This window comes from Hyperolius riggenbachi, chromosome 2, assembly GCF_040937935.1.
Source record: "Hyperolius riggenbachi isolate aHypRig1 chromosome 2, aHypRig1.pri, whole genome shotgun sequence".
Taxonomy (NCBI): Eukaryota; Metazoa; Chordata; class Amphibia; order Anura; family Hyperoliidae; genus Hyperolius; species Hyperolius riggenbachi.
In genome coordinates, this window is record NC_090647.1 from 354,800,248 (window position 1) to 354,826,877 (window position 26,630).

The 26,630-nt window shown below is 45.8% G+C and overlaps 1 protein-coding gene across 3 annotated transcripts in view; it reads right to left on the reverse strand.

Annotated features, from left to right (window-relative positions):
• The window catches only part of LOC137546802 (mitochondrial glutamate carrier 1-like), a 56,572-nt gene that overhangs the window by 21,875 nt on the left and 8,067 nt on the right, over positions 1-26,630 (reverse strand). For 2 of the 3 annotated variants that reach the window (XM_068269668.1, XM_068269667.1), the window contains 3 exons: positions 10,098-10,196; positions 6,734-6,859; positions 1,549-1,604 (listed from right to left, as the gene is read on the reverse strand). In XM_068269668.1, coding sequence (XP_068125769.1) covers positions 1,549-1,604; positions 6,734-6,859; positions 10,098-10,117 — 202 coding nt within the window. In that variant the 5' untranslated portion in view covers positions 10,118-10,196. The remainder of the gene's footprint in view (positions 1-1,548; positions 1,605-6,733; positions 6,860-10,097; positions 10,197-26,630) is intronic. The other variant, XM_068269669.1, reaches the window with a different exon arrangement.

A 26,630-nucleotide genomic window follows, 5' to 3' on the forward strand; every position in this document is an offset into this window, starting at 1 on the left:
CCTGTAGGACAACTCTCACTGATGAAACTCTTTGGCCCATATGCAATTAACTTTTCCACTGCAGTTTTCACCTAGATGATATTTTTATTTTCACAACTTCTAAACAAAATGCCGTTTAAGCCACCGGCAAGAAAATACTCTGAATAATTTTCACATTACTTTACATTTCTTTTTGGTACATTTTTAATTGCAGAGTGCTGAAAAGTTATTTTAAACAGAAGATGTAAAATTATCACCTAGGAGAAAACTTAGCAGAAAAAATGAATTAGATTGAGCCCTTTGTGTCCCAAGGAAACACATCTAAATGTTGGGGATAGAGTTCAATAGTGCAAGATCAGTCTGTGTGGCATCTGCATGAACATTAAATGTTGCCATCCACATTTAAAGGGACTCCGAGCTCAAAAAAAAAAAGAAAGTTGTACTCACCATGGGCTTTCTCCAGCCCAGTGCTGGTCGGGAGGTCCCACGCCGGCGTCCTGGCTCCTCTCCTTCTCCCCGCTCCGGAATGGCTGGCAGGCCGCAGCCCGGGCGACACTCTCCCGAGTGTCGGGCTTCTTCTTCCGCATATGACGCGGATTACGTCACACGCCGGCCGCCTCGCGTCATCATGGCGGCCGGCGTGAAAGTACTGCGCATGCGCGAACAAAGCGCGCATGCGCAGTACTTTCACGCCGGCCGCCATGATGACGCGAGGCGGCCGGCGTGTGACGTAATCCGCGTCATATGCGGAAGAAGAAGCCCGACACTCGGGAGAGTGTCGCCCGGGCTGCGGCCTGCCAGCCATTCCGGAGCGGGGAGAAGGAGAGGAGCCAGGACGCCGGCGTGGGACCTCCCGACCAGCACTGGGCTGGAGAAAGCCCATGGTGAGTACAACTTTCTTTTTTTTTTTGTGCTCGGAGTCCCTTTAAGGACAAAACTTCAAATCTACATCTTTAATTTTTTTTAAAAACATAAAATAAGACTATAGGATTCTAGGAAAGTCCTACATAGGATTACTACCACAGATACAAATGTTTACCTCATCAGGTTATTTTCACTTTAGGTTTTAAAGAGACTTGTATGATGATTTAATTACAGTACCAAGATTATATGTAGCTTTTTGGTGGTTTGCTAAATCATACATACAAACAACCACCACTTCAGTTTCCAATAATAGCCACAAATGTAATGATAAAATCAACTGGCAACACATAAGCAGGGATTTTATAGTGTATTATCAAGCAGCATGTTTAACAAGAACAGACTTCCCTCGAGGCAACACACATGAATAAAAAGGGGATGCACTAGTGAATTTGTTGCTCCACAGCAGGCATAAAACGATTGTTTGGAAAATTATATATTTTTTTCATCAGATCAAAGATAAAGGTGGCAGACATTATCTGTCAAAAATTACCATCTAGAAAAAAAATATTCAAAATTAAAATTACAAATCCATCTGGTATTTTTTTTTTTTTTACAAACAATGGTTTGATTTGTAATCTGATGAATGAAATATTGTTCCAAAGACTTGTGAAACTAACTGTTAAGCATAAAGTTATAAGAACATACCTCTATACATCCCAAAATAACCTTCAGCTCTTACAGTCTTTGCCAGACAGTCCCATCTATAATGAAGAAAAGGTGTATTATAAAAAAACTATCCTTTATCCAACGTAACACGTAAGCAAAGAACTACTAAAGCTGGGTACACTCAGTATTTTCAACGGACTTGATAAAATAATTTCTAATGAAAATTGAAACTAGGGCATTTACGATAAATATCCTAATTGAATACAAATTCAATATCTTTTTTCCTGGGCAATCAGCAGTACCCACATAACGGGTCCCATAGCAGTGCACAGCATCCACCAGTACAATGATGGCAACTCCAGAGGTCAGATTCATAGTAGACAAGGTTTCTGCAGAAATCTTGTCTTACAGTGGTGTGAAAAACTATTTGCCCCCTTCCTGATTTCTTATTCTTTTGCATGTTTGTCACACTTAAATTTTTCTGCTCATCAAAAACCGTTAAGTATTAGTCAAAGATAACATAATTGAACACAAAATGCAGTTTTAAATAATGGTTTTTATTATTTAGTGAGAAAAAAAACCTCAAAACCTACATGGCCCTGTGTGAAAAAGAAATTGCCCCCTGAACCTAATAACTGGTTGGGCCACCCTTAGCAGCAATAACTGCAATCAAGCGTTTGCGATAACTGGCAACGAGTCTTTTACAGCGCTCTGGAGGAATTTTGGCCCACTCATCTTTGGAGAATTGTTGTAATTCAGCTTTATTTGAGGGTTTTCTAGCATGAACCGCCTTTTTAAGGTCATGCCACAACATCTCAATAGGATTCAGGTCAGGACTTTGACTAGGCCACTCCAAAGTCTTCATTTTGTTTCTCTTCAGCCATTCAGAGGTGGATTTACTGGTGTGTTTTGGGTCATTGTCCTGCTGCAGCACCCAAGATCGCTTCAGCTTGAGTTGACGAACAGATGGCCGGACATTCTCCTTCAGGATTTTTTGGTAGACAGTAGAATTCATGGTTCCATCTATCACAGCAAGCCTTCCAGGTCCTGGAGCAGCAAAACAACCCCAGACCATCACACTACCACCACCATATTTTACTGTTGGTATGAAGTGCTTTTGCTGAAATGCTGTGTTACTTCTACGCCAGATGTAACGGGACACGCACCTTCCAAAAAGTTCAACTTTTGTCTCGTCGGTCCACAAGGTATTTTCCCAAAAGTCTTGGCAATCATTGAGATGTTTTTTTTAGCAAAATTGAGACGAGCCTTAAAGAGAATCTGTACTCTGAAATTCTTACAATAAAAAGCATACCATTCTATTCATTATGTGCTCCTGGTCCCCTCTGTGCTGTTTCTGCCATTCTCTGCTGCAAACCTGGCTTGTAATTGCCAGTTTTAGGCAGTGTTTACAAACAAACTAACCAGCTTCTAATGCTGGGAATACACGTTAAGTTTTTACTTTAGATAGATGGGTTCGATAGATAAATTCCAACCTGTTGGATCTGGTCGATTCTACTTTCGTTTCGATTCTCCTCATTCAAGTGAATGTAATTGATAAGAAAAGATAAGGAATCGAGAGGGGAATCGAGCAGTGAATCGAGAGTAGAATCGATCGAAAGCGAAAACGACGGCAAAAACGAACGCAAAAACGCATCGTGTATTCCCAGCATAATAGGCTCAGCTAAGCAGAGTGTGTTAGTCACACAGAGCCTGCAGGGGGTGTGTACAGCTTCTAGCTAATCACAAGCAGCCCTGCACATTCCAGTCTGACTGCCTCAGCCTGACTGTGCCGACTATAGAGAGAAGATTAGATCATATAACAGAGATAACACAGCTACTGTGCAATTAGGAAAAGCTGCAGTAAGCCAGACCACATTAGAAAAGGCATAGGAACTTATAGCATAGAAGAAATAAAGATAAACAATTTGTTACAGAGTCTCTTTAATGTTCTTTTTGCTTAAAAGTGGTTTGTGCCTTGGATATCTGCCATGCAGGCTGTTTTTGCCCAGTCTCTTTCTTATGGTGGAGTCGTGAACACTGACCTTAATTGAGGCAAGTGAGGCCTGCAGTTCTTTAGATGATGTCCTGGGGTCTTTTGTGGCCTCTCGGATGAGTTTTCTCTGCGCTCTTGGGGTAATTTTGGTCGGCCGGCCACTCCTGGGAAGGTTCATCACTGTTCCATGTTTTTGCCATTTGTGGATAATGGCTCTCACTGTGGTTCGCTGGAGTCCCAAAGCTTTAGAATGGCTTTATAACCTTTACGAGACTGATAGATCTCAATTACAGTACTTTTGTTCTCATTTGTTCCTTAATTTCTTTTGTCTTGGCATGATGTGCTTTTGGTCTACTTCTGTGTCAGATAGCTCCTATTTAAGTGATTTCTTGATTGAAACAGGTGTGGCAGTAATCAGGCCTGGGGGTGACTACAGAAATTGAACTCAGGTGTGATAAACCACAGTTAAGTTATTTTTTAACAAGGGGGGCAATCACTTTTTCACACAGGGCCATGTAGATTTGGAGTTTTTTTTCCTCACTAAATAATAAAAATCATCATTTAAAACTGCATTTTGTGTTCAATTATGTTATCTTTGACTAATAGTTAACGGTTTTTGATGAGCAGAAACGTTTAAGTGTGACAAACATGCAAAAGAATAAGAAATCCGGAAGGGGGCAAATAGTTTTTCACACCACTGTATATCGAACTCTGGCAGAGTGCAGTTGCGGATCAGTAAACAGACCCATATTTAGAAACTACCGATCATATAACTGATCTAGCACTAAAGTGAATATAGTGTATGGCAAGTTTAAGACATCTCCAGCTATTTCCAGTATTGATGTCAAAAACTTGGAATGGGTTAATGAAAAAAAAAAAAAAAAAAAACTGTCTGCGATTTAAAGACCACTACCGTGAAAAACTGTACAGTATAAATGACAGGTGACTTACAGTAGGTTTTATTCATCTCTCAGCTCTGACCCTCTTACAGACGGGTTTTGGAATAAGCGCCACAATATAAATCACTTGTGTTTCTATACAATTGTTCCAGATGTAGCTGTGATTTCCATTAATTATGATAAATATCATAATGTTTGTGTATTTTTGTCAGCAACCTTGCGCTTGGATGGGGACATCACACAGTTTAGTCTGAGAACGTCTGACATCCCTGCTGATTGCATTGTATCTTGTTCCCTAAATCAAGTCTAAAAATGCAAATGTGGGAAAAGGGCCTTAAAGTGAACCAGAGACGAAGCACCCTCATGTATTTTACCATAGAAATCAGTGGGAACATAAGAGAAAACACCTACCCTGCCCTCTGTTTCATCCTCACTGCTAAAAGTGTCTGTTATCTAGCTGAGATAAGAATCCCGGACTGAGCATTGAGTCTGGCTTTGCTATAATGACTCAGCTATAATGATTCCTGAGCAAAGCCAGCAGGGGGCAGGCTTGGACTTGAAAAGACACAAAAGAACACAGTCTCAGCTATAATCTTTCTGTAGCAAAGCCAGCCGACAGCTCAGTCGGGATTCTTATCTTAGAGGTGATAACAGGCAAATTAAACAGAGAACAATGTAACAAAGAGCAGATTAGGTGTTTACTGTCATGTTCCCACTGATTTATAAGGTAAAATACATGAGGGTGCTTCATCTCTGGTTCTCTTTAAGGCTCATACACACATCAGACTATAGTCTTTGAAAAATGAAAGATCACAGACCAATCTTACCACCCTTCATGTAGTATGAGAGCCATACCTTCACAGTCTTTTCTATGGAGCTGAACGCCCCATCAGAAAAAAATCTTTGCAAGATGCTGCACACACAGATGCTGTACAGACACAAAAGATCAGTATCTGCAAAAGATCTGTTCCTGCCAAAGATCCGTTCCTCCAAATTGCATTCATAGCCTATGAGATCTGCAGATCATCATACACACCTTGTTTAACTGACATTCATCTGCAGATCTGAAAATCCATCCTGGTGGATCTGATCTGCAGATGAATGTCTGTTAAACAAGGTGTGTATGAGGACCTGCAGATATCATAGACTATGAATGCATTTTGCAGGAACGGATCTTTTGCAGGAACGGATCTTTTGCGGATATTTATCTTTTGAATGTCTACAGCATCTGTGTGTGCAGCATCTTGCCAAGATTTCTGTCTGACGGGGAGTTCAGCTCCATAGAATAGACTGTGTAGGAATGGCTCTCATACTACATAGAAGGGGGTAAAATTGGTCTGTGATCTTTCATTTTCCAAAGACTATGGTCTGATGTGTGTATGAGCCTTTATTCTTTTCAAAAGAACTCCATGGCCAGGACCTATACAAGGATGCTGGCCCCTCGATTACTTGCTGCACACTATTTTGGCAGTTAGACGGTGCCCACTGCCATCCAGGGAGTGCTCTTGACAATAATAAAAATCTTGAGAAATCGCCCATGAGAAGATGGACTAGTCTAAAGTCTGTTGGTAAGAGGTTTACAGCTGTTCGATTAATACCTACTGTTTGTTACAGATCGGAGAATAGGTTATTTACAATACATTTTACGCTGGGACAAATGTACTTACATGAGGTCTTCACACGTATTTTAAATTTTACAATTTCTCATGATAGTTATCCTCCAAGTCATTAGAATTGCTACTCTAACTTGGGTTACATCAGATCACAGTGAAAGGGTCACTGAGAGGTTTTCAAATTTAAAAAAGTGATAAAACAAATTGGGTTCATTAAGAAAATGGTGTCATTGTGGGTGAAAGCAGTCACCTAAAACTACTCATTCACAAATATTTTGGTAACCCCCTATTGCGTTTCAACCATGAGTACCAAACAATATTTTTTTTTTTTTAACCTAATCCAAGTTTGTTATGCTGGGCATACACGGCTCAACTGCTCCTTATCAATCGAGCCGCTGATGGCTCAATTAATAATTTCCGACGTGTCCGATCACCGCGTGGATCGATTCCCGGCTTGATCCACGCGGGCGGACAATGGGCAAAAACGAAGCGCAGATAAAGAAGTGCCCGCGGGGACGAGCGGGAATCGATCCGCACGCACGTGCGGACTAGCTGGGACGTGCCGGCATCGAGCCGCTGGCTTGATACCGGCGCAATATCGCACTGTGTATGCCCAGCATTAGGTCACTTCTGATATCCCCTCCAGGAGAGGCCTTGGTAAAAGTAGGACCAGTAAGTGAATCTCACACACCCTGTAAAATAAACATCAGGCTACTCACATGCTTTTGTAGATTTGCTGGCCATTCCTCTGGTTCTGGAGACGGGTTTTGGTCAAATCAATAGGAAACACACAAGTCACGCCAATGATTCCGGCAATCCCACCATTGATGAGCTTGGCGGGCAAACTACAACAAAGTTTAATGGGTCTTTATAAAAGAAACTCTATGGTGTTACTCATACTGAAGTCTTGACAACTGAAAGGTTTTATTCCTAAACTTTACTAGAATAACAAGATCTAAATAAATAAATTCTAAATATTGATAAGTATAATAATAATATCAGTGGCGGACACAGGCAGCAGTGGGCCCCTGTGCAAAATATCAATTGTGGGCCCCCCTGACCTGCGGCGCGCGAAGCGCGCCGCGGCAAAAAATGGGCGTGGCTATAACCTACGACGCGCGAAGCACGCCGCAGCAAAAAATGGGTGTGGATAGAACCTGCGGCGCGTAGCGCCGCGGCAAAAAAATGGGCGTGGCAATGACCGGATAAGGGCGGAGCTAACTGTAATTTAAAGTGATCCCGGGGTGAGAGTGATATGGAGGCTGCCATATTTATTTCCTTTTAAACAATACTAGTTGCCTGGCGGCCCTGCTGATCTATTTGGCTGCAGTAATAAACTGAATTACACCAGCAACAAGCATGCAGCTTAATCTTCTCAGTTCTGGCAATATTGTCAGAAACCCCTGACCTGCTGCATGCTTGTTCAGGGTCTATGGTTGAAAGAATAAGAGGCAGAGGACCAGAACGGCAACCAGGCAACTGGTATTGCTTAAAAGGAGAGAAATATGGCAGCCTCAATATTATTCTCACCTCAGGTTCCCTTGAAAAGTGCAACGCAAAGACAGTGGGCCCAGGTTTTGGTGACCCTTTCCCCAGAAAATTCACATAATGTGAGCAGGTTTTCTCATGAAAATACACATAATGTGAGCAGATATGCCCAGAAAATACGTGCAATCATGTCGGCAGATATGCCCAGAAAATACGTGCAATCATGTCGGCAGATATGCCCAGAAAATACGTGCAATCATGTCGGCAGATATGCCCAGAAAATACGTGCAATCATGTCGGCAGATATGCCCAGAAAATACGTGCAATCATGTCGGCAGATATGCCCAGAAAATACGTGCAATCATGTCGGCAGATATGCCCAGAAAATACGTGCAATCATGTCGGCAGATATGCCCAGAAAATACGTGCAATCATGTCGGCAGATATGCCCAGAAAATACGTGCAATCATGTCGGCAGATATGCCCAGAAAATACGTGCAATCATGTCGGCAGATTTGCCCAGAAAACACATGCAATCATGTAGCAAATTTGCCCAGAACATACATGCAATCATGTGGCAGACCTGCCCAGAACATACACGCAATCATGTGGCAGACCTGCCCAGAACATACACCTGCTAAAATAAATAATAAAAAAAACCATTTACTCACCTGCAGCAGCAGACCTCCTGTCCCAGCCTCCATCCAGCGCGCAGCTCCCATGGGTGGTTGGGTGGATAGGTAGCCTGGTGGGTAGGTAGGTAGGCAGCCCTTAGCCGGGTGGGTAAGTAGCCTGGTGGGTGGCTGGGTAGCCGGGTGGGTGGGTAGCCTGGTGGGTAGGTAGCCTGGTGGGTGGGTAGGTGGGTGGTTAGGTAGCTGGGTGGGTGGGTAGGTAGCCTGGTGGGTCTTTAGGTAGGTAGCCTGGTGGGTTGGTAGGTAGCCGGGTGGGTAGGTAGGTAGGTAGCCTGGTGGGTAGGTAGGTAGCCGGGTGGGTGTGTAGGTAGCCGGGTGGGTGGTTAGGTAGCCGGGTGAGTGGTTGGGTAGCCGGGTGGGTGGGTAGCCGGGTGGGTAGGTAGCCGGGTGGGTAGGTAGCCAGGTGGGTAGGTAGCCAGGTGGGTAGGTAGCCAGGTGGGTAGGTAGCCGGCAGGGTGGTTAGGTAGCTGGGTGGGTAGGTAGACGGGTGGGTGGTTAGGTAGCCGGGTGGGTAGATGTGTGGGTGGTTAGGTAGCCGGGTGGGTAGCCGGGTGGGTGGTTAGGTAGCCGGGTAGGTAGCTGGGTGGGTAGGTAGCCGGGTGGGTGGGTAGGTATCCGGGTGGGTGGGTAGGTAGCCGGCAGGGTGGTTAGGTAGCTGGGTGGGTAGGTAGCCGGGTGGGTAGACGGGTGGGTGGCTAGGTAGCCGGGTGGGTAGGTAGCCGGGTGAGTGCGTAGATGTGTGGGTGGTTAGGTAGCCGGGTGGGTGGGTAGCCGGGTGGGTAGGTAGTCGGGTGGGTGGTTAGGTAGCCGGGTAGGTAGCCGGGTGGGTAGGTAGCCAGGTGGGTGGTTAGGTAGCCGAGTGGGTAGGTAGCCGGGTGGGTGGGTAGGTAGCCGGCAGGGTGGTTAGGTAGCCGGGTAGGTAGCCGGGTGGGTGGGTAGCCGGCAGGGTGGTTAGGTAGCCGGGTGGGTAGGTAGCCGGGTGGGTGGTTAGGTAGCCGGGTAGGTAGCCGGGTGGGTGTGTGGGTATCCGGGTGGGTAGGTAGCCAGCAGGGTGGTTAGGTAGCCGGGTAGGTAGCTGGGTGGGTGGTTAGGTAGCCGGGTGGGTGTGTGGGTATCCGGGTGGGTAGGTAGCCGGGTGAGTGTGTGGGTAGCCGGGTGGGTAAGGTAGCCGGGTGGATGGGTGTGTAGCTATCCGGGTGGGGGGCCCGACTCCTATCCTCCCTCACTCACCTCGGGGCCCCCCTCCCGGTATGCGCGGCGGCGGCGGCGGCGGCGGCGGGCGGGAGAGCAGAAAATCCAGGAAGTCTCCGCCGGGGCTGCAGCAGACACTAGAGGCTGCTGCCGCTTGGTCTCCCGTGTCTCCAACTTTGTACACTGCTCGCTACTTCCTGGTTTAGTAGCGAGCAGTGTACAAAGGAGACACGGGAGACCAAGCGGCAGCAGCCTCTAGTGTCTGCTGCAGCCCCGGCGGAGACTTCCTGTATTTTCTGCTCTCCCGCCGCATCGCATGAGGGGGGGCCGATGTGAGGGGGGAGGACAGGAGTAGGGGCCCCCCAGGTTAAAATAAAAATAAAAGGTAAAATTAAAAAAAAAAAACTGCAATACTTAATGGGCCCCTGAAGCAGCGGAACTTCAGGGGCCCTTGTGCGGCGGCACGGCCTGCACGGCCGTATGTCCGCCACTGAATAATATAATATATGGCGCATCATTATGAAATGTCCAAATCTTGTATTCAAAAGACAGCAAAATCAGACCAATGAAAATAGCCTGGCTAAGAGCACAATTCATGATTAGGAGATTTGAAATGGTTTTATGAGAGAAAAAAGTGAAACCTTTCTAAGTTGACCATTTCAGTGTCAATGCTAAACAAGGAAGCATGATAGAATGCACAAACGTTATTTACCTAATCTGCTTCTCAGCCATGTCCAAGGTTTCTTCTGCAGAATATCTATTTGGTCACAAAATCCACCAGGCTGTTCCTGCACGGAATCCCAACTGAGCACTGCAGAGAGACGGTACAGTTATAAGTACATCAGCTGTATGTCTAAATATACCACTGGCATCCACTCACTTGTAAAAAGATCAATGAACCCAAGTGACTCACTGACAGCTCACTGCACAGGCGACTAAACAATGAGCAAATTAACCAGCTCCTCTACTCAAAATGGCAACACACATCACCCAGATTACAGGAGAAAGGATTGCAAGCTTTCCTTCCACAACATAAAGCATGCAAAAGTTTCAAGAGCAGCATGGATTAATGGCTCAGCTGGCTACTGAGTCACACAAAGGATTCAAACAAAATGCACAACTGCAGTCAGGAAAAAAATTCACCAACTACTATAAGGTTATTATAATAATCTATTCATCACTTTCTTAACATATGTAACATTGTAGGTGTTTACATAGTATACAGCCGCTAACACTTTATGGCAATACAACAAAGATTAGGAGGCCATTTGTACAAGTGAGGGAAATGGTCTTCTACTTTCCAAAATCATTTCACCAAGTGATGTCCAAACATCTTCACTTTTAGGCTGCTTACACACAGGGACGTTACAGGGGCACGTTAGTGCAGCCTGTAACGCTCCCCCAACGCACAGCAATGTAACACAAGTGGGCTGTTCACACTGCCCACGTTGCGTTACATGTAACGCTGCACGTTCTGCCGAAAGTGCAGCATGCTACGGCGTTACAGCGGCTTAAGCCGCGTTAGACTGTTTGCACATGCTCAGTCAAGTTGGGGAGGAGCGGAGAGCGGCCAGGCACATGGCTAATTAATATTCACTGCACGTTGTGACGTGCAGTGTTTACTTCCTGGTGCGGCCGCTCTGTGCGGCGACTGGCCGGCGGGACCACGTGATGCCGCATGCGTCCAAGAGTACGCATCACGGACGCCAGAGTGAGCTGCACAACGCGGCTCACTCCGACGTCCACATTGAAGAGCACCAGGCCTTGCGTTAGGTGCACGTTATGCGACCTTAACGTAGCACCTAACGCAACGTCTTGGTGTGCAAGTAGCCTTAAAGCAATGGAAGAAACCTAGCAACTCCTAATTTAAAAGAAAAAAAAAAAAATAGAGGTTAACCAACTACTCTCTATACTCCAACTTTTACCATGTTACTACCAGATACAAACTACACCAAAAGGGGAAATTGGCTATAGAATTTTTAGAGACAATATCAATAAAGGTGCTCATCAATGATACAATTTTGATTGCTCAATTTACCTTCTACTACATAGGTTTGATAAGATTGTACAAACAGACTTAACTTATCATTAATCAGCACTTTAAAGATAATCTGAACCTAGGGCACCTTAAAAATAGCAGGGCTGTGGAGTCGGTACAAAAATCCACCGACTCCGACTCCTCAGTTTAGGATTCCACCGACTCCTCTAATTTGCATATTACAATCTTGTTGATTGAAAGTATGTAACATGAAATTCGTCTCTTAACTGCCAATAGGAACAGGAATTTGAAAAGACAACTGAAGTGAGAAGGATATGGAGACTGCCATATTTATTCCCTTTAGTCTAAAGGCTCATACACACATCAGACTATGGTCTTTGGAAAATGAAAGATCACAGACCAATCTTACCACCCTTCATGTAGTATGAGAGCCATACTCTACACAGTCTTTTCCAGGGCTGTGGAGTCGGTCCAAAAATCCACCGACTCCGACTCCTCAGTTTAGGATTCCACCGACTCCGACTCCACGACTCCGACTCCTCTAATTTGCATATTACAATTTTGTTGATTAAAAGTATGTAACGTGAAATTCGTCTCTTAACTGCCAACGCTTAGGAATTTTACAAGACAACTGAAGTGAGAAGGATATGTAGACTACTATATTTATTCCCTTTAGACTAAAACTAGTCCTTGGTAAGAGTACTTGTAAAAGGTACAAACCGGAACAAAGAACATCTATCAGGCCCTAGGCAATGTAAGTGTGGGTACATGTAAGAATGATGTGCAGGTACTCTGCAGGGGAATGAGGAGATTGTAAACAGACAACACCTCTGTGTTCAATGTGCACAGCATTCTCAGTGGATTCCCTGCAGCTCTGTGGGGAGTGCATATGTAGAGTATAGTACTACTGTGTAACAAAGTAAACCTGAGACAGATGAAATTAAAGTTTTATACATACCTGGGGCTTCCTCCAGCCGCCTTCAGGATAATCAGTCCCTCGTTGTCCTCCTCCACCACCTGGATCTTCTGCTATGAGTCCAGGTACTTGAGCCAGTCAGGCGTAGTGCGCATTCACACACTCCGCCGCCAGGAGCATACTACACCTGTGCAGCACTATTGCGCAGGTGCAGAATGTTCCTGGCTGTGGGAACGGCATGCGGCCGGACAGCGCTGACTGGCTGAATTACCAGGACTCATAGCAGAAGATCCGGGTGGTGGAAGACAGTGAGGGACTGATTAGCCTGAAGGGGGCTGGAGGAAGCCCCAGGTATGTATAAAACTTTACTTTTCATCCGTCTCAGTTTCCCTTTAATTTGTAGTCACCAAACCAAATTTTAATAACATATCAAATTATTTGATTTCATCAGCAAAGGGAGTGCATACATTTGCATAAATCAGCATCAATGCAGAATTATTTCCATCTCGTTGACCATCTCTATTAGTGACACAGCTACACATCAGGCTTTATACTTACAGTATAGATGTTATTTAGTATATATAAGAGATTCCTGTGTACACATCATATATACAGTCACAATCAGATATGTATATCTGACTTTAAAAATACGGGGACTGCTTTATTGAAGCAGCACAAGTAACTAATTTTGATTGGTTTATTTCATTTTTGTAGACTAAGCACAGCTATTACTGTATATATACTGTATATATACATTATTTTTAATGACTATTATCTGAGAAATAGAACATTTTATCATATTTTCTATTTTAATTACAGTTACAAATTCATTAGGAGTCGGAGTCGGTGCATTTTTTCCCGACTCCGACTCCAGGCACCCAAAATTGCCCGACTCCACGACTCCGACTCCACAGCCCTGGTCTTTTCTATGGAGCTGAACTCCCCATCAGAAAAAAATCTTTGCAAGATGCTGCACACACAGATGCTGTACAGACAGAAAAGATCAGTATCTGCAAAAGATCTGTTCCTGCCAAAAATCCATTCCTGCAAATTGCAATGATAGTCTATGAGATCTGCAGATCATCATACACACATGATTTAACTGACATTCATCTGCAGATCTGAAAATCCATCCTGGTGGATCTGATCTGCAGATGAATGTCAGTTAAATCATGTGTGTATGATGATCTGCAGATCTCATAGACTATCATTGCAATTTGCAGGAATGGATTTTTGGCAGGAACAGATCTTTTGCAGATACTGATCTTTTGTGTCTGTACAGCATCTGTGTGTGCAGCATCTTGCAATGATTTTTTCCTGATGTGGAGTTCAGCTCCATAGAAAAGACTGTGTAGAGTATGGCTTTTATACTACAGGAAGGGTGGTAAGATTGGTCTGTGATCTTTCATTTTCCAAAGACTATGGTCTGATGTCTGTATGTGGTCTTAGGGTACATACACACATCAGACTAAAATGAAAGATCACAGACCAATCTTACCACCCTTCCTGTAGTATAAGAGCCATACTCTACACAGTCTTTTCTATGGAGCTGAACTCCACATCAGAAAAAAATCTTTGCAAGATGCTGCACACACAGATGCTGTACAGACACAAAAGATCAGTATCTGCAAAAGATCTGTTCCTGCCAAAAATCCATTCCTGCAAATTGCAATGATAGTCTATGAGATCTGCAGATCATCATACACACATGATTTAACTGACATTCATCTGCAGATCAGATCCACCAGGATGGATTTTCAGATCTGCAGATGAATGTCAGTTAAATCATGTGTGTATGATGATCTGCAGATCTCATAGACTATCATTGCAATTTGCAGGAATGGATTTTTGGCAGGAACAGATCTTTTGCAGATACTGATCTTTTGTGTCTGTACAGCATCTGTGTGTGCAGCATCTTGCAAAGATTTTTTTCTGATGTTGAGTTCAGCTCCATAGAAAAGACTGTGTAGAGTATGGCTCTCATACTACATGAAGGGTGGTAAGATTGGTCTGTGATCTTTCATTTTAGTCTGATGTGTGTATGTACCCTTAGACTACAACTAGTCCTTGGTAAGAGTACTTGTAAAAAGGTACAGACCGGAACAAAGAACATCTATCAGGCCCTAAGCAATCTAACTGTGGGTACATGTAAGAGTGATGTGCAGGTACTCTGCAGAAGAATGAGGGGATTCTTCCTCTATTACACATTCTTAATGCACAATCTGAACCAGGTTTATGGGTGATAGACAACTCCTCTGTGTTCAATGTGCACAACATTCTCAGTGGATTACCTGCAGCTCTGTGGGGAGTGCATATGTAGAGTATAGTACTACTGTGTAACAAAGTAAACCTGAGACAGATGAAATCAAAGTTTTATACATACCTGGGGCTTCCTCCAGCCCTCTTCAGGCTAATCAGTCCCTCTCTGTCCTCCTCCGCCACCTGGATCCTCTGCTATGAGTCCAGGTACTTGAGCCAGTCTAGCATAGTGCGCATGCACACACTCCGCCGCCGGGAGCGTGCTACTCCTGGGCAGCCCTATTGCGCAGGTGCAGAACGCTCCTGGCTGTGGGAGTGGCATACGGCCGGACTGCGCTGACTGGCTGAATTACTAGGACTCATAGCAGAAGATCCAGGTGATGGAGGTGGACAGCGAGGGACTGATTAGCCTGAAGGGGGCTGGAAGAAGCCCCAGGTATGTATAAAATTTTTCTTTTCATCCTTCTCAGGTACCATTTAATTCGTAGTCACCAAACCAAATTTTAACAACATATCAAATTATTTGATTTCATGAGCAAAGAGTGCGTATATTTGCATAAATCAGAATCAACGTAGAATTATTTCCATCTCATTGACCATCTCTATTAGTGACACGGCTACACATCAGGCTTTATACTTACAGCACAGATGTTATTAAGTATATAAGAGATTCCTGTGTACACATCATATATACTATACAGTCACAATCAAATATGTATATCTGACTAAAAAAATACGGGGACTGCTTTATTGAAGCAGCACAAGTAACTAATTTTGATTGGTTTATTTCATTTTTGTGGACTAAGCACAGCTATTACTGTATGTATAAATTATTTATGATGACTATTACCTGAGAAATAGAACATTTTAACATTTTCTTTTAATTACAGTTTAAATTCATTAGGAGTCGGTGCATTTTTTCCCCGACTCCAGGCACCCAAAATTGCCCCGACTCCGACTCCACAGCCCTGAAGAAAAGTGTCTGAAGCCGAACTGGATTAAAAAATAAATAAATAAAAAAAAAAAAAAATAGATATAGGTTAATTGGGACAATTACCACTGCTCTGCCTCCTCCCGTTCCCTGGCAATTGCAGTTTCAAAAATCAGTACTTCCTTGTATTATATGGCCGCGACCTCTGATGTGTTAGTGGGTCAGGGCATTACATCAATGGCGGCCGCAAGCATATGCGCACATCCTAGCGTGCCACCCTGCTCCTTTGCTGTATTGTGCACGGAGCTATTGAGGGGCGGTTGCGTGCGCACTGAGCAGCACACGCATGCGCACTGTGACATTCTGTGCCTGGCAGTGCGCATTGAAGAGGCAGAGCTATGGTGATCACCTCTGCCTCTTCCCGTTAGCCCATTCTCCAACTAAATGGGTCAGAGAGATAAAAAGACACTTTCTGGGTATGGTACTCGTTTAGCCGCAGGAATACCATGGAACAGTATGTAAGTGAATGAGAAGACTCAATAATGCTTAAAAGGGAAAAATAAATGAATAAAATCACTTCAGATTCTCTTTAAAGGACAACTAAATTGAGAGGTACATGGAGGCTGCCATATTTATTTCCCTTTAAACTATATTATTATTATACCAATTGTCTGGCTATCCTGCCTCTGAGGGCCCATTCACACTTAAGCGATTAGCGGGCGATTCCCGCTAATCGCCAGCACTTTTTAAAGCACTAGAGCTTTGTTACTCTATGACAGTGTTAGCACTGCCGCAATTGGTGCTGATCGAGGGTGTTTTGCGCCTATCGCAAACGTGTTACATGCAGCATTTTCAGGGCTATCGTGGTACAGTGTTTATAAAGCGCTGAGTGCGATCACTCTGAAATCACGGAAGTGTCCATTGAGTTTTACCAGGATAATCTCAGTAAAAAAAAAATCACTCACGCATAACGAAAGCGCTAAGAGCTTCTGTTTGGCTACTTTCAGACGTGAACGGGGCCTAATACTTTTAGCCACAGACCCTGAATAAGCATGCAGCAGATCAGGTGTTTGTCATTATTTTCAGATCTGAAAAGAATAAATGCAGGTTTGTTTCTGGTGTGATTAAGACAATACTGCAGCCAAACAGATCAGCAGGACTGCCAGGCAACTAGTTTTGAGTAAAAGGAAATAAATATGGCAGCCCTCATATTGTTCTCAGTTCAGTTGTCCTTTAAAGAGGAGCTGTTAGGTATAAGGTCTCAGAGAAAATAAACACATATATCAGTAGCTAAAGATTGGCTGTACTTACATTACATATGCATTTCACTGTCCACGTTTGGATTTCACAGAATTTGTATATAGTATATGCAGAGAATGATGCTCCTGACAGCTCATGGCAGGCTCCATGTTTTTCTGTCAAATGTGTCGTCATGTCCTGCCTGCTTCCTGATCACAGAAAAGCTCGTACTGAATAACACAGTGTGCAGTGAATATTAATGAGCCATGTGGCTAGGAACAATAGCTGACTCCTGCAGTGTACTCTGCCCCGAGATTTATCAGTGCTACGTGCTGGACTGATTACAAGCTGCTGGGACTGATTACAAGCTGCTGTAACGTCTCATTAGCAGCCGAGGGGAGAGCCCCAGAATGCTTTGCAGTATAGTATGCGGCTTGCGTCCTCTTGGGTCTAACAGCTTTGCTGATAAGCCCACATCAAAGGTAAGAGAGATTTTTATCTTCACTAATGCCTTTTTGGCTTCCTTCTAAACTGTTTAACACAGGAGAATAGAGGTTTAAATTAGCTTCTGCAGCCTGACAGTTACTCTTTAAGGAACCGGGCACACACTTGGGTTTGTTGTCTTTGTACAATTTAACCACTTCCCGACCGCCTAACGCACAGGGGCGGCCGGGAAGTGGAGCCCTTAAGGACCGGCTCACCCACAGAGGCGGCGGTCCATTTAAGGGCATGGGCGGAGCGATCGCGTCATCCGTGACGCGATTCTCCGCCCGGGATCGATGCACGGGCATTTTGTCTCCGCTCGCCGGCCACTTAGCAGAGCCGGCGAGCGGACGAATCCGCATAATCAGCCAATCCCTGAGTATAAGGCACTTTGTTAGGTAAACAAAGTGCCTTATACGTGCTTCCTCCTCGCCTCGTGGTCTCATTGTTGCAGAGACCACCAGCGAGGAGGAAGCCTTTTGTGAGTATCCAGCACACGTGTTTTTTTTGGCCTACAGCCCCCCTGATCTCCCACCCCAGGCCTCATACCCCCCCTGATCACCCCAGCAGACCCCTGCCAGCACCTTTGCACCCCTTTAAAGTTAGTGATAGGTGGGGGGGTTGGGGGTTTTAAACGCTATCCCCTGCGTTAGGTCCCTAACTGCCTCCTAGTCACCCCTGATCCCCCCCCCTACCTTTAGATCACCCCCACACCCCATCCCAGACTACCCCCCTGTATACATCTGTATACAGCTACCTTACCCCCTGATCCCCCTCTGATCACCTGTCTATCACCTGTCCATCACCCCTCAGCACCCCCACCCATCAGAGCAGACCCTAACTGCCCCGCGGGGGTAACCGATCACCTGCCCAGGCCCTCGATTGCCCACATACCCCCCTTCTGATTACATCCCCTGCTCTTTGTTTACATCTATCTTCCCCAGCAATCACTAACTGATCTTTGATCAGTAACCCCGTGTCTGCCTCTCATCAGATCAGGACTCAGTCTGCCCCGTGCGGGCTCCTGATCAACCCCCCACCCCCTCAAATCGCCCTCAGCCCCCCCCCCCCCCCCCCCAATCACCGTCCAAGTGCATTGTATTTGACTGTGCTGTGATTGTATCGATTGTGCTGCGCTTGTATTTGATTGTGCTGCGATTGTATTTGATTGTCCTGTGATCTGCTTCGATTGTCCCGTGATTGTTTGATTGCCTCTGAGACACCACTTCCCAACAACCCCCACCCCACCCCCACCCCCCATCACCTTCCGAGTGCATCAGATTTGATTGTGCGGTGATTGGATTCGATTGTGCTGTAATTGTATTTGATTGTCCCATGATCGGCTTCGATTGCCCCGTGATTGTTTGATTGCCTGAGACCCCACTTCCCGCCACACCCAACCCCACCCTCCCCCCATCACCTTCCGAGTGCATCAGATTTGATTGTGCTGTGATTGGATTCGATTGTGCTGTAATTGTATTTGATTGTCCCGTGATCGGCTTCGATTGCCCCGTGATTGTTTGATTGCCTGAGACCCCACTTCCCGCCACACCCAACCCCACCCTCCCCCCACCACACCCAACCCCACCCTCCCCCCCACCACACCCAACCCCACCCTCCCCCCCCCCCACCTCCAACCACCACCTTCCGAGTGCATCAGATTTGCTTGTGCTGTGATTGGAGTCGATTGTGCTGTAATTGTATTTGATTGTCCCGTGATTGTTTGATTGCCTCTGAGACCCCACTTCCCACCAACCCCAATACCTCTCAAATACTCCCTTTTTGCTAGGTAGGTGCTCTTTTTTTCTGGGTAGTCTCGGAGGAAAACCCCATAAATTTAGCAATCCACAATGGCAAGAAGGGGGCTTTCCGATGACGAGGTATACAGGTACATGGACCAGTCGGATGAGTTATTTTGGGAAGAATCATCCGTTGAATCTTCCGGGTCCGAATTTGAACCTGTAGAAAGCGGTGGTTCCCTGACCGAAAGTGATGACGAGGCTATGGTCCCGGCTAGAGCCAGGCGTACCAGACCCCAAGTCGTTAGACCGCAGGTGGCGCAGGATCCGCCTCAAGGGCAGCAGGGTGGTGCTAGCGCTGTTGATAGTTTTCTTGGTGAGGCAGGCACCAGCAGCGCAGCATCTCCTGGACTTGGTACCAGTACTTCTGTAGACCCTGGCGAAGTGGTGAGCATCAGCATGGAAGTTGAAACTGGTACGGTGGCAAGTGCAGTAGTACCCCCGTCGCAGCCACCAAGAAGAAGACGGGCCCGTAGTACCTATAGACTCCCAGAGGTACTGGCACATCCAGATTGGCAATCCCCTGATTCCGCCGCACCCGTAGTGCCCCCTTTCACTGCCCAGTCTGGAGTCCAGGTGGCGACAGCTCATCTAGGAACGGCCCTAGACTTTTTGCAGCTGTTCATCACCCAGGTTCTCTTGGACTTAATTGTGGTTGAGACCAACCGTAAAGCCACACAATTCATCACCGAGCACCCGGAGAGCATGTATGCCCAGCCTTTCGGGTGGAAACCAGTCCAAGTTTCCGACATTAAAATCTTTTTGGCCCTTATCCTTCACTTGGGACTAATGAAACAGAATGTATTGCGGGCGTATTGGTCTACGAACCCAGTACATCATGTTCCCTTGTACCCTGCTGCCATGTCCAGGACACGATTTGAGTCCATCCTGCGCTTCCTGCACTTCAACGACGACGAAACCTGTCATGAAAGGGGAGACCCTGCTTATGACCGGCTCCACAAAATTCGGCCCCTCATAGACCACCTGTCCTCAACATTTGCAGATGCTTATATCCCTGAACAGAACATCTGCGTAGACGAGTCCCTCTTACGCTTTACCGGGCGCCTTGGCATCAAACAGTACATCCCAAGCAAGCGCGCCCGGTATGGGGTGAAACTGTATAAGCTCTGTGAAAGGGCCACAGGCTATACATGTCGTTTTAGGGTCTATGAGGGAAAAGACTCAAAATTGGAGCCGGTCGGATGCCCTGACTACCTGGGGAGCAGTGGAAAGGTTGTGTGGGACTTGGTGTCACCCTTGTTCCAGAAGGGGTACCATCTTTTTGTGGACAATTATTACACAAGTGTGGCCCTCTTTCAGCACTTAAAGTTAGAAGGAATCCGATGCTGTGGCACTGCGCGGCCTAGTCGCCAGGGCTTCCCCCAACGGCTCGTTACCACCAGACTTGAACGGGGGCAGAGGGCCGCCTTGCGTACTGAAGACCTGCTCGCGGTGAAATGGAAGGACAAGAGGGACGTTTACTTTCTGTCCACCATTCACACAGACACGACAGTCCAAATTCAACGGGCAACTAAGGTCATTGAAAAGCCCCTTGTCGTCCACGAATATAATGTCAACATGGGAGGGGTGGACTTCAATGACCAGAGGTTAGCGCCCTATTTAATTACCCGGAAAACAAGACGCTGGTATAAGAAAGTGTCTTTTTATCTGATTCAATTGGCAGTTTATAACAGCTTTGTTCTCTACAGTAAGGCTGGGAGAACTGGATCTTTCCTCCAATTTCAGGAAGAGATCATTCTGGACATCCTGTATCCAGGAGGTGCCCCCCCCCCCCCCCCCCAGATGCAACTAGCCGACTGCATGGAAGGCATTACGCCTATCAGCTTCCGTTTGCCCCAGGTCAACGCATCCGAAGAAAACGTTGCCGTGTCTGCAGCAGGGCTGGAACAAGGACTGACACCGTTTATTATTGTCCCCGCTGTCCTGACCAGCCTGGCCTATGCGTAGGGCCGTGTTTTGAGAGGTACCACGAGCAGGTACACTATTAGAACCTAGGGAACTCCAGACACAGGAGTAGGCACACACTCAGTGGTCTTTCGCACATTGTCGCAGGGTGAGGAGAGGTAAGCTTGAAAACCAAACGGGTAAGCATAAAAGTCGGAAGAAGGATCGGTTTCCATGCTTGATATTGCTGATCTGTCCTGGGTTGGCGATATAAGACGGCATGTTTGAATTTCCCTTGAGTGTGGACACCCCCGGTTTATATGTGATTTGGGCCTATGATGATGCTTTAATGCCACACAGAGTCATCTCTATTGGCAGGCATATTGCTGTATCCTACAGGCATAATGCTGTATACTAAAGTTCTGAGGCCCAGTCACATAAGTTGGTGGCTCACCCTGAGTGCAGAGTGGCACGGGGTGTCTCTCTCCTGAGGTTATCACTGCCATTGATGTGGAGGAAGATCTGCCATTGATGTGGAGCAAGGTATGTTTGCCGTTCATTTTTCCTTTCAGCCCAGAGTGCATTACTTGTATACCCAATATAAGGAGTATAGCAGAAACTCCTAATACTGGCCATACATGTAATGATTGCAGAGACCCTAAAATGCCAGGACAGACTCCACAAATGACCCCATTTTGGAAAGAGGACACCCTAAAGTATTATGTGAGGTGCACGGTGAGTTCATAAAAGATTTTAGTTTTTGTCACAAGTTAGCAGAATTTTTTTTTTATTTTTTTAACAAAGTGTCATTTTCCGTTAACTTGTGACAAAAAATAAAATTTTCAATGACCTCACCATTCCCCTCATGGAATACCTTGTTGTGTATTCTTTCCAAAATGGGGTCATTTGTGGGGTTTGTTAACTGTCCTGGCAAGTGGGCGGGGTGCTAAATTTTGAGAACCCCTGTAAAGCCTAAAGGTACTCATTGGACTCTGGGCCCCTTAGCGCAGTTAGGGTGCAAAAAAGTGCCACACATGTGGTATCGCCGTACTCGGGAGAAGTAGTACAATGTGTTTTGGGGTGTATTTTTACACATACCCATGCTGGGTGGGAGAAATATCTCTGTAAATGGACAATTGTGTGTAAAAAAATCAAAAGATTGTCATTTACAGAGGTATTTCTCCCACCCAGCATGGGAATGTGTAAAAATACACCCCAAAACACATTGTACTACTTCTCCCGAGTACGGCGATACCACATGTGTGGCACTTTTTTGCACCCTAACTGCGCTAAGGGGCCCAGAGTCCAATGAGTACCTTTAGGATTTCACAGGTCATTTTGAGAAATTTCGTTTCAAGACTACTCCTCACAGTTTAGGGCCCCTAAAATGCCAGGGCAGTATAGGATCCCCACAAATGACCCCATTTTAGAAAGAAGACACCCCAAGGTATTCCGTTAGGAGTATGGTGAGTTCATAGAAGATTTTATTTTTTGTCACAAGTTAGCGAAAAATGACACTTTGTGAAAAAACACAATTAAAATCAATTTCCGCTAACATGTGGTGAGGGGTTTTTCCAGCCTGACCAGTCAGGAAACTGTACAGTCTCATTTATATGGTTGTAAATGTGTTGCCCATACCATTTAAAACCGTACATTATTTTGAAATGCTAGTATTTCCAATAATTACAAAAGCATCAGGAAATACCACTGCATTGAATCTACTGTAAATGTTATGCAGGTTAAAACATCAGTTTCCCTCATGACATGGTTAACAAAAGAACCATACAGCCAGATCATAGACTAAGCTGACAGCATAATGTCACTATGTGTGTTAAGTGGGGCATGAAAAAATAACTCTCCTACAGAATTTTCACAGCAACCACAATGAAAAGGAAATGACAAAACGGCACGCAAGGCTTAATGAGGCTTTACGTTGTGTGTGTGGAAAGCCCTGAAAAAATCCAGTACAAACCCTCCAGCAACACAAAAAGATATTCACTGGACCAATGATAGTGGGGCTGACTAACTGCACGAGAACTCCTTTCTAGTAAAAACATTTAAAGTGTACCACAGCTGAAATAAACAAAAAAAAAAAAAAAAAAGTTTTATACATACCTGGGGCTTTCTCCAGCCCCATATGCTCGGATCGCTCCCACGCCGCCGTCCTCTGCTGCCCACAGCTTTGGGAACTGGGTCCTGTCACTTGCATCAGTTGCAGCCAGTCTACACAGGAGAAAAGCTCCCTCTACGTATCTCTACAGTGGCTGCTGGAGAGATATGCAAACAGCGCACTTCTCTTACGTTACATTGGCTCTGACTGACGGAAGTGACGGGACATGGTTCCCGAAGCTGCGGGCAGCGGAGGACGGCGGCGTGGGAGCGACATGGGGCTGGAGGAAGCCCCAGGTATGTATAAAAATTTCAGCTCTGAGTCACTTTAAAGAGGCAAAACATTTCACAGCTTATTTTTAAGAAAGGCTTGGGCCTTCAAACCATAAAGGAAGGGAAAACAAAAACAAAAAAAACTTCAAATCAGAGCATTTTTTTCTACTCTGCAGTCATCTAAACCTGTCTATAAGGCTTCTTTCACAGTGCAACATTAAAGTCGCACGTTAAAAAATATTGTAACGCAGAGTAACACACAGCAATGGAAAGTCTGTGCGACATGCACAGTGCACACGTTGCGTTAGTGTGTAACCTGTAGCGTTATTAGAAAGTGCTGCATGCTGTGCGTTTAGCAATGAATCTGCTGCGTTACTTGTGTTGCACATGCTCAGTAATGTTTTTTTTCTCTTTTAAAAATGTTCCATATGCGCCGTTTTCGTTCCACTCCACAGTAAATACATTTTCTAACGTGCGACTTTAACATCGCACTGTGAAAGTGTACATGTGTTGCGTTAGGGCCGCGTTGTGCTACCTTAACATTGCATCAAATGCAACGTCCTACTGTAAAAGTAGCCTAAAGGTGCGTACACATCTAAGACTTCTGTTGCCCGTCCAGGATCGGGACACAGAGTGGAATAGTCTGTCGCTCAGCCAAGTTGATCTGCCTGGTGGTTCGCTTGCAGGGCAGCAGTTGGGGCTACTGTACACACGCCTGATTATGTTGTGGCCGCCACTATCCACTCCTCTGACTTCAATCATGCGTATTTACATAGCTTAACATAGGGCTGCACGGTTTTTCGGTTTAAAACCGAAACCGCGGTTTGTGTCAAGACGATCTAGTGATCGTCAGTATCCTCGGTTTTTTTGTCCCCGCTGTCTGTATGCTTTTATCTGGCCCCGCTGTGCGCGGATTGGCCAGAGCAGTGAATATGCAGTAGTGTTGATGAGCGGGGGGCGGATCCACTCGAGCGAGCAGAGTGGATCCGCCCCCCGCTCATTAACCCTAATGCATATTCACTGCTTCTGGCCAATCCGCGCACAGCGGGGCCAGATACAAGCGCAGTGTTCTCCCCAGAGCCATTTACCTGGGCAGGCCGCCTGGGTGAGATCCATGAGCGCCCGGGTAAAATTATCCCTGCTCTGTGCATTTATTAGTGATCAGCGGCGGCTGTATCATTGCAGCCAGCCGCTGTCACTCAGGGACGCTATCTCCGCCCTCCTCAGCTCCCAGCAGTTGTGTGTTGTGTGGAGGGGCGGGGAATGCAGCGACGTCACACGCAGTTCAGTTGAGCTGAAGAGAGAGAGCGTGGCTCTCGGAATGTGCAGCCAGACGCTGTCCTCCTCCTTCTCTCCCTGTACTCACAGCTCATAGAGCTGAGCTGCAGCTGGGAGATAACACAGCTCTGATCTTTGTGGCATGTCCAGCCAGACGCTCTCCTGCTTTCCCTGTGCTGGTCCCAGCCCGTGTGTGATCTCGCTGGCTACTACTAATGGAGGAGGGGGCCCTCTAACTCAGCCCCCCCCAGCCAGAACTTTAGGATGCTTGACCCTTTCACCCCACAATTATCCTGTCATGCCCTGATTGATGATAGAAGTGAGTGTCACTCCTGTGAGGGAGCTGCAGTTTGGGGGTGGGAGGGGGAGTGAGTCAGTGTACAGATGACCACAGACTCACCCATGGCATGGGCAGACAGAGGCACAGAGTGATTAGTGAGAGACACCCTGGCCTTTGACAGCTGCTAGTTTCATAGTTAAATCAGCTGAAAGGTAGTTAGAACTTTAAAGGACACTTTAACTGTTAAAGGAAAATTGCCAGTTACTTACCTGGGGCTTCTTCCAGCCCCTTAAATTGTTCTTGTCACTTGTAGTCATTCCGCACTGCTTTTTTCCTCTCTGAACACTGCATGTGCAGCCACATGTCACTCGCCTCCCCTATCACATTCTCGTGACCAGTAGCGTTTTGCACTTGCGCAGTAACTAATAATTGCTACTGTGCATGGGCAAACCACTCCTGGCCACTGGAGCATGATCGAGGAGGCTAAGGAACAGAGGAGAGTGGAATGGCGGTGAGGGAGCAGGAGGACTTTAGGGGGCTAGAAGAAGCCCCAGGTAAGTAACTAGCCTAATTTTTCCTTTAAGAGATTCCAGTACAAAAAAAATCGTGAAAAAATCGAAATCGAAATTTTTGAGAGAAAAATCGCAATTTCAATTTTTACCTAAAATCGTGCAGCCCTAGCTTAACAGTAGGAAGACTCCGAGGTACAGGGTATCCAGCGAGCCCATGGTGACCTAGAATTAAGTCCTATTATTTATCAACACTAAGGCCACATACACACATCAGACCATAGTCTTTTGAAAATGAAAGATCACAGACCAAGTTTACCCCCTTCCATGTAGTATGAGAGCCATACCTTCACAGTCTTTTCTATGGAGCTGAACTCCCCATCAGAAAAAAATCTTTGCAAGATGCTGCACACAAATATGCTGTACACACACAAAAGATCAGCATCTGCAAAAGATCTGTTCCTGACAAAAATCCATTCCTGCAAATTGCAATGATAGTCTATGAGATCTGCAGATCATCGTACACACATGATTTAACTGACATTCATCTGCAGATCAGATCCACCAGGATGGATTTTCAGATCTGCGGATGATTGCTTGATCTGCAGATGAATGTCAGTTAAATCATGTGTGTATGATGATCTGCAGATCTCATAGACTATCATTGTAATTTGCAGGAATGGATTTTTGGCAGGAACAGATCTTTTGCAGATACTGATCTTTTGTGTCTGTACAGCATATGTGTGTGCAGCATCTTGCAAAGATTTTTTTTCTGATGTGGAGTTCAGCTCCATAGAAAAGACTGTGAAGGTATGGCTCTCATACTACATGAAGGGTGGTAAGATTGGTCTGTGATCTTTCAGTTTCAAAAGACTATGGTCTGATGTGTGTATGCACCTTTAGGCACCACATTTATAAGCAGGCACTCTCCTATGTCAAAATGTTTTTCTTCAAAAACAAAAAGTTTAGAGACATGCATATGCAGTTAAAGGGACACTGAGGAGTGCCCGAAATTAAAAGACTGCACTTACCTGGGGCTTCCTCCAGCCCACGAGGTCCCCCAGCGTCCTCCTGGCTCTTCTCAGAGCACCTCCGCTGGCCCCAGTTACCAGCGACGCCCGGGCCGGCTCTTCCTGGTTCGTTATGCCGCTCGTCATCATGCCGGCCACTACGCGTCATCACGGCAGCTGGCGTGACAGCTCTGCGCATGCGCGGGTTTTCCACGCATGAGCAGACCTGTCACGATGGCCGCCGTGATGATGAGC